The 11,448-nt window shown below is 48.8% G+C and overlaps 1 protein-coding gene across 1 annotated transcript in view; it reads left to right on the top strand.

Annotated features, from left to right (window-relative positions):
- ak9 (adenylate kinase 9) overlaps positions 1 to 11,448 on the top strand; it is a gene marked incomplete at both ends in the record, with an annotated part of 31,642 nt that overhangs the window by 18,957 nt on the left and 1,237 nt on the right. The window contains 15 exons of the mRNA XM_084149162.1: positions 7 to 162; positions 3,796 to 3,923; positions 4,168 to 4,371; positions 4,617 to 4,931; positions 5,049 to 5,170; positions 5,299 to 5,518; positions 5,736 to 5,804; positions 5,957 to 6,166; positions 6,711 to 6,929; positions 7,119 to 7,332; positions 8,248 to 8,449; positions 8,735 to 8,881; positions 9,142 to 9,359; positions 10,573 to 10,769; positions 10,950 to 11,119. Coding sequence (XP_084005288.1) covers positions 7 to 162; positions 3,796 to 3,923; positions 4,168 to 4,371; positions 4,617 to 4,931; positions 5,049 to 5,170; positions 5,299 to 5,518; positions 5,736 to 5,804; positions 5,957 to 6,166; positions 6,711 to 6,929; positions 7,119 to 7,332; positions 8,248 to 8,449; positions 8,735 to 8,881; positions 9,142 to 9,359; positions 10,573 to 10,769; positions 10,950 to 11,119 — 2,791 coding nt within the window. The remainder of the gene's footprint in view (positions 1 to 6; positions 163 to 3,795; positions 3,924 to 4,167; positions 4,372 to 4,616; positions 4,932 to 5,048; positions 5,171 to 5,298; positions 5,519 to 5,735; positions 5,805 to 5,956; positions 6,167 to 6,710; positions 6,930 to 7,118; positions 7,333 to 8,247; positions 8,450 to 8,734; positions 8,882 to 9,141; positions 9,360 to 10,572; positions 10,770 to 10,949; positions 11,120 to 11,448) is intronic.

The following is an 11,448-nucleotide window of genomic DNA, read 5'->3' as shown; positions in this document are numbered from 1 at the left end:
ATCCAGACGGTCCAGAAATGAACCCATTCAAGCTGCAGCTGAAGCAGTTTGTGATGGACTGGGAGAGCATGGAGTCCTCTATCACAGGCAGCTACAACATACTGGAGACCTCTGGCAAGAGCCCTGAGGACCTGGTCCAGGAGATGGTCTTCCACATGGAGAGTGAGTTTTCAGCCTAGCGTGTGTGTGTGGCAGGAGGGGATAGGGGTGGAGGGCTCAGGGTGTGTGTGTGGGCGGAGGGGGTGGGGGGCTCAGGGTGTGTGTGTGGCAGGAGGGGATAGGGGTGGAGGGCTCAGGGTGTGTGTGTGGCAGGAGGGGATAGGGGTGGAGGGCTCAGGGTGTGTGTGTGGCAGGAGGGGGTAGTGGTGGAGGGCTCAGGGAGTGTGTGTGGGCGGAGGGTTGGGGGGCTCAGGGTGTGTGTGTGGGCGGAGGGGTTAGGAGTGGAGGGCTCAGGATGTGTGTGTGGGCGGAGGAGGTGGGGGGCTCAGGGTGTGTGTGTGGGCGGAGGGGGTAGGGGTGGAGGGCTCAGGGTGTGTGTGTGGGCGGAGGGGGTAGGGGTGGAGGGCTCAGGGTGTGTGTGTGGGCGGAGGGGTTAGGAGTGGAGGGCTCAGGATGTGTGTGTGGGCGGAGGAGGTGGGGGCTCAGGGTGTGTGTGTGGGCGGAGGGGTTAGGAGTGGAGGGCTCAGGATGTGTGTGTGGGCGGAAGAGGTGGGGGGCTCAGGGTGTGTGTGTGGGCGGAGGAGGTGGAGGGCTCAGGGTGTGTGTGTGGGCGGAGGGGGTAGGGGGGCTCAGGGTGTGTGTGTGGGCGGAGGAGGTGGAGGGCTCAGGGTGTGTGTGTGGGCGGAGGGGGTAGGGGTGGAGGGCTCAGGGTGTGTGTGTGGCAGGAGGGGATAGTGGTGGAGGGCTCAGGGAGTGTGTGTGGGCGGAGGGGGTAGGGGTGGAGGGCTCAGGGTGTGTGTGTGGCAGGAGGGGATAGTGGTGGAGGGCTCAGGGAGTGTGTGTGGGCGGAGGGTTGGGGGGCTCAGGGTGTGTGTGTGGGCGGAGGGGTTAGGAGTGGAGGGCTCAGGATGTGTGTGTGGGCGGAGGAGGTGGGGGGCTCAGGGTGTGTGTGTGGGCGGAGGGGGTAGGGGTGGAGGGCTCAGGGTGTGTGTGTGGGCGGAGGGGGTAGGGGTGGAGGGCTCAGGGTGTGTGTGTGGGCGGAGGGGTTAGGAGTGGAGGGCTCAGGATGTGTGTGTGGGCGGAGGAGGTGGGGGCTCAGGGTGTGTGTGTGGGCGGAGGGGTTAGGAGTGGAGGGCTCAGGATGTGTGTGTGGGCGGAGGAGGTGGGGGGCTCAGGGTGTGTGTGTGGGCGGAGGGGGTAGGGGTGGAGGGCTCAGGGTGTGTGTGTGGGCGGAGGGGGTGGAGGGCTCAGGGTGTGTGTGTGGGCGGAGGGGGTAGGGGTGGAGGGCTCAGGGTGTGTGTGTGGGCGGAGGGGTTAGGAGTGGAGGGCTCAGGATGTGTGTGTGGGTGGAGGAGGTGGGGGGCTCAGGGTTTGTGTGTGGGCGGAGGAGGTGGGGGGCTCAGGGTGTGTGTGTGGGCGGAGGAGGTGGAGGGCTCAGGGTGTGTGTGTGGGCGGAGGGGGTAGGGGTGGAAGGCTCAGGGTGTGTGTGTGGGCGGAGGGGTTAGGAGTGGAGGGCTCAGGATGTGTGTGTGGGTGGAGGAGGTGGGGGGCTCAGGGTGTGTGTGTGTGGGCGGAGGAGGTGGGGGGCTCAGGGTGTGTGTGTGGGCGGAGGAGGTGGGGGGCTCAGGGTGTGTGTGTGTGGGAGGAGGGGGTAGGGGTGGAGGGCTCAGGGTGTGTGTGTGGGCGGAGGGGGTGGGGGGCTCAGGGTGTGTGTGTGGGCGGAGGGGGTAGGGGTGGAGGGCTCAGGGTGTGTGTGTGGCAGGAGGGGGTAGGGGTGGAGGGCTCAGGGTGTGTGTGTGGGCGGAGGGGGTAGGGGTGGAGGGCTCAGGGTGTGTGTGTGGGCGGAGGGGGTAGGGGTGGAGGGCTCAGGGTGTGTGTGTGGGCGGAGGGGGTAGGGGTGGAGGGCTCAGGGTGTGTGTGTGGGCGGAGGGGGTGGGGGGCTCAGGGTGTGTACATGTGTGTTTTTTGTGCTGGTGAAAGAGAGTATGTCAGGGTACTGAGAGTATGTGAGTGTTTGAGGTTAAGTGACTTTACTGGCTTGGTCAAATAGTGTGGCACAGGGAAGAGTTATAAGGCACCTTTAGAATGTATTCATAGTCCTTGACTTATTCCACATTTTGTTGTGTTACAGCCTGAATTCAAAATGGATACAAAAATATATATATTCTCACCTATACGTCACATACTTCTCACAATCACACAATAGCCCATAATGACAAAGTGAAAACATGTTTAAAGACATTTTTGCAAATGTATTGAAAATGAAATATCTCATTTACATAAGTATTCAAACCCCTGAGTCAATACATTGTAGAAGCACCTTTGGCAGCTTTCCACACCTGGATTGTGCAACAGATGGCCATTATTAAGCTCTGTCAAATTGGTTGTTGATCATTGCTAGACAACCAAGTAGATTTAAGTCAAAACTGTAACTCAGCCACTCAGGAACATTCACTGTCTTCTTTGTAAGCAACACCAGTGTTGATTTGGCCTGCTGAAAGGTGAATGAATCTCCCAGTGTCTGGTGGAAAGCAGACTGAACCAGGTTTTCCTCTAGGATTTTTCCTGTGCTTAGCTCGATTCCGTTTCTTTTTTATCCTGGAAAACTCCCCAGTCCTTAATGATTACAAGCATACCCATAACATGATGCAGTCAAAACTATGCTTGAAAATATGGAGAGTGGTACTCAGTAATGTGTTGAATTGGATTTGCCCCAAACATAACATTTTGTATTCAGGACAAAAAGTTAATTGCTTTGCCACGTTTTTTGCAGTTTTACTTTAGTGCCTTGTTGCAAACAGGATGCATGTTTTGGAATATTTGTATTTTGTACAGTCTTCCTTCTTTTCACTTTGTCAATTAGGTTCGTATTGTGGAGTAACTACAATGTTTTTGATCCATCCTCAGTTTTCTCCTATCACAGCCATTAAACTCTGTAACTGTTTTAAAGTCACCATTGACCTCACGGTGAAATCCGTGAGCAGTTTCCTTCCTCTCCAGCAACTGAGTTAGGAAGGACAACTGTATATTTGTAGTGACTGGGTGTTTTGATACACCATCCAAACTGTAATTAATAACTTCACCATGCTCAAAGGGATATTCAATGTCTGCTTTTTTATTGTTACCCATCTTCCAATAGGTGCCCTTCTTTGCGAAGCATTGGAAAACCTCCCTGGTCTTTGTGATTGAATCTGTGTTTGAAATTCACTGCTCGACTGAGGGACCTTACATATAATTGTATGTGTGGGGTACACAGAGATGAGGTAGTCATTCAGAAATCATGTTAAACACAATTATTGCTCACAGAGTGAGTCCATGCAACCTATTATGTTACTCGTTAAGCAAATGTTTATTTACTCCTGAACTTATTTAGGCTTGCCATAACAAAGGGGTTGACTACTTTTTGACTCAAGACGTTTCAGTGTTTCATTTTTAATTAATTTGTACAAATTTCGAAAAACATAATTCCACTTTGACATTATGGGGTATTGTGTGTAGGCCAGTAACAAAAAATCTAAATTGAATCCATTTTAAATTCAGGCTGTAACACAACAAAATGTTTAAAAAGTCAAGGGGGGTGAATACTTTCTAAAGGCACATTAGGTACCTAATAACCTTGATGTGTGTTTTCCCAAGAGCCTTTTAAGTACGTGGGCTGGGAGCTGTCAGGAGTAGACCTGGATGAGGAGGAGGAAGATGCTCAGGCCTTGGCTGAGCTGGAGAAACCTGAGGAGGCAGAAGAAGAGGAGGAACAGGAGACAGACGTACGTCCTACATGGAGAAACCCACTAATGTGCTATAGTAGTTGGCAATTTAGACCTTACACATTTCTTGTACTCATTCGCCATTTAAATGCACTGTAGCTGAAAATAAAATTACCTCAGACTTCACAGTATAGGTAGTCTAACCAAAAATGTCCCGTGCATGTCTGTTTACCATGATCCCATACTGCTGTTTTTCTGTAGCATTTTTATGACATACCCTCTCTCCTCTCCCTGCTGTGTCCAGGAGGAGGCAGTGTCTAAGAGGCTGATGGGGGACACCCAACACTTCTGTCCCGTGTCCCTGAAGGAGAACGGGGCACTGATCCCCTGTCTGGACGAATATGCTGCCAAGTACAGAGAGAAAGCCTACTACTTCTCTAGTACTGAGGCCAGGGACCGCTTCTTACTGAGCCCCGAGACATACGTCTCACACATACAGCTATTGCAGGTAGGAGAGGAGGGATGGAGGGAGGCAGCGAGGGAGGGAGGGAGGGAGAAACAGAGTGGAAGAGTGACAGAGAGAAACAGAGAGGAAGTAAGAGCTACTGGATAACTTGTTGAACAATTCAATTAATGAATGTCTGAAATGGACAAATAGCTAAGACAAGTGAATCCATGATAAAATAATGATTCCACTTGACCCCCATATTCTATCCCTCTTCCTCTCCACCTCCCCCTCCGTCCCCACCCCAGGCCCCAGCTCTGAGGGTCTTCCTGCTGGGTACGCGGGGCTCTGATAAGACCACCCACGGGAAGTGGCTGGCGGAGCAACTGGGGGTTTTTCACATCCAGTTCAGGGAGTGCCTGCAGGAGCTGATCCTGGGGAAGACCCAGGCCCGCGTACCCTACTCTGATGAGGTGGAGCCCCCTGAGGATCCCCCTGAGGACCTGGAGGCCCTTCTGCTGCAGGCACAGGGAGGGGGAGGGGCAGGGGCAGCAGTGCCCTCTACGGACAAGGAGGAAAAAAACAGTAGGAAGGACAGCCCAGAGGAAGCCCCAGCATCAGAGGTAAAGGATATGATACTGTCACATGTCACAGTTGTTATGTTGCAGTATTGCAGCTTGTTTCCCTGGGATTTAATGTAAGCTATGGAGGGCTGTCTGTGTTGCTGTGTATGTTGCTAGCAGGAGGTGGGACTGAGCGACGAGGAGGAGGCCATTAAGTCCTATCTGTTTGATGGAGAGCCTCTGCCTCAGGAGATCTTGGAGATGATGCTGCCACAGTTTTGGGACCAGGAGCCATACAAGTACTAAGACACTTCACTAACACACACACAAACTCATCTTGACACACAAGGCACTCTCGCCCACTGACTCCCCTACTTGACTGATTTGCTGCACCTCCCTCCCTCTCCTACCTCCCTCCCTACCCCAGATCGAAAGGATTCGTCCTGGAGGGTTTCCCCCAGAACCCTGAGGACGTGTCCTTCATGGTGGAGCGCCGGCTATTCCCGGACGCCGCCGTGGTCATGACGGTGGACGTGACAGACGTCGTGCAGCGCCTGCTGCCCCCCCGCCTGGCCAGCTGGAGAGAACGCCGTGACCGCAGGAGAGAACAGCTGAGACTAGTCAGGGAGCTACGCCACAAACTACGGGTGAGAGGAGAGCAGGGCAGATTACTTGGGCTTCAGAACAGGGAGCCAAGTGGGGGAGAAGGTGGGGGAAAGTAGAGTGGCTCAACACTCAAGGTAGGTGGTAGAGGTCATATTAAAACACTCTCTCTTTCTCTCTCTATCCCCCCCTCCTCTCTCGCTCTCTCTATCTTTCTCCCCCTCCCCCCTCCTCTCTCTCTATCTCGCTCTGTTGATGCAGGAGGAGGCCATCACCCGGAGGAGGGCTGAGCTCATGGCAGAGCATGCCTCAAAGCAACCAGCTGCAAAGGTAGTCCCTCATTGTCACAAACACAGATGCTGTGACTCTTTGAGGCTGATATTAGTCTGTGCTATATTAGTTTGGGAAGAGTTTATGATTACACTCTGATAAGTAGGTACTCTGTCATCCACTGTTCCTTACGGTCTCTCTCTGTGTGCCAGGTGAAGGATGAGGAGGATGAGGAGGACCAGGAGGAGTTTGATGAGGAGGAGGGGATGGAGGAGATCGAGGCCATACTGATTGAGGAGTTTACTCTGGACGAGGAGGATGATGGGGAGGATGAGGAGACAGAAGCGGCTGCTGAAGAGAGGCTGGAGATGGAGATTGGGGAACGCTTCGAGAGAGACGACACCAACTTCACCAGGATGATGGTACAGAGACACACATACTGTCCTGCTATGAACAGGCCTTAGTGTACTTAGAGGCATTATAATAATAATAATAATACATTTGTAACCCAATGTGCCATTATAAATCAAATCACATTTTATTTGTCACATGCTTTGTAAACAACAGGTCAAATGCTTACTAACGGGCTTACTAACGGGTCCTTCCCAACAATGCAGAGAGAAAAATGTAAAAATAATAACACAAGGAATAAATACACAGTGAGTAACGGTAGCTTGTCTATATACACAGGGTATCAGTGCAGAGTATAAAAGACGAGGTATAAAAGACTAGGTGTAATTTAGTTGAATTACAAAAGCATTTTTAAAAAACGGCATTATACTGTAACTTCATCTTATCGATTAGAGAAGGTTAGGCTCCATAACTGAAGACATACTTTTCCCTCCCCGCCTTCCATTTATGTCACCCTGCACCTTTTCTTTCCTTTATATAATTGTATGACACTCCCACAGACCCCCAATCTTAGTATGTGTTTATTTACTCATGTGGTTGTTTGTTGTTGTTCAGGAACTCCTGGATGAAAACCAGATCCCTAAGGTGACCATTAACGGTGGCCGTAAGCCCAGGATCGTGCGCTACCAGCTGCTTCAGAAGGTCCAGCCCCTGGTCACCAACAGGGAGGCCCACTTCCACAAGTGCCAGCCCATCAGCTATACCCTGGCTCGCAAGCTGCTCTGCTCGTCCTTCAAGTATAACAGCTCCTTTGGCTGCTGGGACCCCGTCAAGGTCAGTATAAACCGACAAATACACATCTCTCTCTCTCTCTCTCTCTCTCTTCAAATCCCAATCTGCTTTAGTCAGTGGATGTGGACCTCTTCATAGTGTGATAAAAAATAATCAACTTCGACTAACCTTCTGTTTATCCCCGTATGTTGTGATGTGACTAATAGCAGATCTCATATGTTCCTCTTTTAGTACACAGAGGGAGACCTGATCCAGCCAGTGCAGGGTCCCCTGAACACCCCCTACCCCGTGCTCTTCCACCAGTTCATCTACTTCTTCGCCTCCAAGGAGACGAGGAACACCTTCGTCCTCAACCCCATCAAGTACCTGAAGCAGCCCAAACCCAACCCCTCCCTTCCCATAAAACTGGTCATCATCGGACCACCCAAGTCAGGCAAAACCACAGGTCAGAGTTCGCAACACGTAGAGGCATATTACACAAGTTCTCATCCAGAAAAAGTACTAAATTGTCATACTTGAGTAAAAGTAAAGATACCTTAATAGAAAATTACTCAAGTAAAAGTGAAAGTCACCCAGTAAAATACTACTTGTGTAAAAGTCTAAAAGTATTTGGTTTACTTAAGTATCAAAAGTAAATCTAATTGCTAAAAATATACATAAGTATCAAAAGTAAAAGTATAAATAATTTGAAATTCCTTATATAAAGCAAACCAGACAGCATCATTTTCTTGTTTTTTATTTATTTACGCATAACCAGGGGCATGCTCCAACACTCAGACATCATTTACCAACAAAGCTTGTGTTTAGTGAGTCTGCCAGATCAGGGGCAGTAGGGATGACCAGAGAGGTTCTCTTGATAAGTGTGTGAATTATGCAATTTTCCTGTCCTGCTAAGCATTCAAAATATAATGAGTACTTTTGGGTGTCAGGGAAAATGTATGAAGTAAAAAGTACATTATTTTCTTTAGGAATGTAGTGTAGTAAAAGCAACAGTTGTCAAAAATATAAATAGTAAATAAAAGGACAGATACCCCCCCACCAAAAAACGACTTAAGTACTACTTTCAAGTATTTTTACTTTACACCACTGTTCTCATCACAGCTTTAGCTCTGTGGTAAGTGAACGTAATTCACTTTTTGTAAGGATTGTTTGCAATATGTTTATTTGATTCTTATACTCCTTTCTCCTCTATGAATGCACTAAAACTCACTTTACTGTAACTTGTCAAACAATGCAATAGGATTTGATTCTCTCTAACACAAACTTAGATTTAAGACCATCTCAGGCCAGTTCTGCCAATCCAGCTGTACATTAGCTCACCCTAACAGAGAACACACCCATCTCTATCTGTGTTGTGCAGTGGCGAGGATGTTTGCCCATGAGTACAGCCTGGCTCGTCTGTCCATTGGGGACGTGATGCGGACTGTGCTGGCCAGCCAGGGTAGGACAGAGCTGGCCACCCAGATGATGAAGCACCTCTCCCAGGGTCACACCTTGCCAGACGAATTGGCCATCCAGTGTCTGGAGGTGGCCCTCATGAACCTGGTCTGCAGCACCAGGGGGTAAGGCCGCTAACCTTGGCAGAAATATAGAGGCGGTGTTGAATTTCCCCCTTTCTAATGTCTGGCTTCTTTCTGAATGATGTCATAAAACGTAAAAAGTCAATTAGTCCCAGTGAGACGGTAATTGTTTTAGTTGATCCATGCAGACCAATCAAAAGCTGGAAAAAGGTTGTATTGAACAGACCAAAAGCAACATTTCATTGTATGTCAACCAGAAGGTTGACAAGGCTATACATTGTATTTCCATGACATATTCTATTTACTGTATTTCCTCCCCTATCTCAGGTACGTGTTGGACGGCTTCCCTATGACGCGTAAGCAGGCTGATTTGATGGAGGCTCGGAGCATCATCCCAGTGCTTGTGGTGGAGCTGCAGCTGGACACCGTGGAGGTGCTAAAGAGAGGCCTCAGTGACAAGATGAAGCCCAACAGGTCAGAGGGGTGGCACTAGATGGCCATGCCAGAGAGGACAAAACTGTTGTGTACTGTACATCCAGCTACATGCATCAATCTCAAATGAATGGGAAAGTTTGCCACCATCTGAAATTAATAAACTTTGACAGTGTCTATGCTTCCCATTCATTTGAGATTTAGGGCATGTAGCTGGATCTACACAACAGACGACCTGGGACATGGATTAATCTTATCATTTTGGCGTAAACTGTCACTTTATTATCCCCCTCCCCTGGCAGGCCCCACCTGATGCATGACAGCCCCCAGATCCTGAACATCCGTAACTCTAACTTCAAGCGTGAGGTGGAGGCGGTGAGGCAGCACTACCAGCAGCAGTACCAGAACTGGGTCTCTGTGGATGGACACAACTCCAAGTGGTGGGTCTGGAACAGAGTCCTGGATGAGGCCCGCATGCGCATGAGACACATCCACACCTACCTGGAGAAAATACGCACTGGTAATATATACAGTCTAGAGCAGTGTTTCCCAAACCTCTCCTACCCAGTCAGTCCACTTACTGTATTTGATGTATCCCAGAACCAGCACAGCTGATTTAAATGGTTGCCTAATCATCAAGCCCCTCATTAGTTCTGGAATACATCAGATATGTGGACTGGCTGGGGGTACTTGAGGAGAGGTTTGGGAAACACTGATCTAGAGAAAATATAAAAAAGCCTATTCAATTATTTGATTTCTACACTGAACAAAAATATAAACGCAACATGTAAAGTGTTGGTCCCATGTTTCATGAGCTGAAATAAAATATCCCAGAAATGTTCCATACGCACAAAAAGCTTATTTCTCTCAAATGTTGTGCACAAATTTGTTTACATCCTTGTAAGTGAGCATTTCTCCTTTGCCAAGGTAATCCATCCACCTGACAGATGTGACATTTCAAGAAGCTGATTAAACAGCATGATCATTGCACAGGTGCACCTTGTGCTGGGGACAATAAAAGGCCCCTCTAAAATGTGCAGTTTTACATTTACATTTTAGTCATTTAGCAGACGCTCTTATCCAGAGCGACTTACAGTTACTGGCCCCACGTGGGAATCGAACCCACAACCCTGGCGTTGCAAGCGCCATACTCTACCAATTGAGCTACAGGAGGCCTGTTTTGAGGGAGCATGCGATTGGCATGCTGACTGCAGGAATGTCCACCAGAGCTGTTGCCAGAGAATTTAATGTTCATTTCTCTACCATGAGCCGCCTTCAACATTGTTTTAGAGAATTTGGGTGTATGTCCAACCGGCCTCACAACCGCAGACCACGTGTATGGCGGCGTGTGGTCGACCAGTTTGCTGATGTCAACGTTGTGAACAGAGTGCCTCATGGTGATGGTGGGGTTATGGTATGGGCAGGCATAAGCTAAGAACATCAAACGCAATTGCATTTTATCAATGTAAATTTGAATGCACAGAAATACCGTGACGAGATCCTGAGGCCCATGTCTTTAAAGGTATCTGACCAACAGATGCATATCTGTATTCCCAGTCATGTGAAATCCATAGATTAGGGCCTAATACATTTATTTCAATTGACTGATTTCCTCATATGGACTGTAACTCAGTAAAATCTTAGAAATTGTTGCATTTATATTTTTGTTCAGTATATATTAAAGGCTAATGAGATCGCTGCTTCTCCTATGTCTTTGACCCTGGCCCCTACAGGCCATGCAGCTAGCATCGACAGGCTGTGCATCACCCCAAAGGAGCTGAAGTCTCGGCTGGGTGAGTTTAGCCATTACTGCCCTGTCAGCCTGGCCCTCCATCGCCACCTGGTGGACTGTTCTCTCACTACATCTCTGGAGCTGGCAGCTGAGTTCAGGGGACACTATTACAAGATGTGCTCTCGGGAGTACCTGAAGGTGGGTCTCATACCTGGTGACAGTCATCATTGAGTTGGCGACTATAATGTGTGTAAAGTGCTCTGCGAGATCTGTGGTTAAAAGGTACAATGTATATTATTACATCACAGGAACTAATTTATTAACAGAGGTAAAATGATAGTGATTTCTCTCTTTGTATTGTACCCCTATCTACAAAAGCTCTTCCTGGAGACTCCAGAACAGTTTGTGATCCCGGGCTGCCCCCACGCTCTCCCTCCTCCCCACATGATGCCCAAGAAGCTTACGGCCGGCCAGGTGAAGGCCAGGTTCCCCCAGCAGGTGGAGATGAAGGGCTACTGCCCTGTCACCTACCTGGACGGGAGGCAGAGGTACCCAGGAACACACTGGCATTACTCCTATCTATTCAGTATAGTACCATTCTTCTTCAATGCTGGCACAGGAGGGCATGGGTTCTCTGTAGGTCTCTGGCTTTTTAAGAGGCCTCAAGTTTGGAATATGGCAGTTATTAGGTATCTATTAAGTTATTTAAATGTATTAGGCCATAGAAATATAATTAAATGTTTAACGGATTTCATTTTTCGAAAAGAGTGAGCTAACAAAAAAAATACCAAAAAAGTTGACCTTGTTAAAATACTATAGTGATCTTAGTTCAACACCTAGAAACTTAATCAATAGATTTTAACATCTTAGAGAGAAT

This window comes from Coregonus lavaretus (assembly GCF_964263955.1).
Source record: "Coregonus lavaretus genome assembly, chromosome: 31".
Lineage (NCBI taxonomy): Eukaryota > Metazoa > Chordata > Actinopteri > Salmoniformes > Salmonidae > Coregonus > Coregonus lavaretus.
Note: the sequence above shows the minus strand (reverse complement) of the source record. Positions and strands in the feature narration are given on the sequence as shown.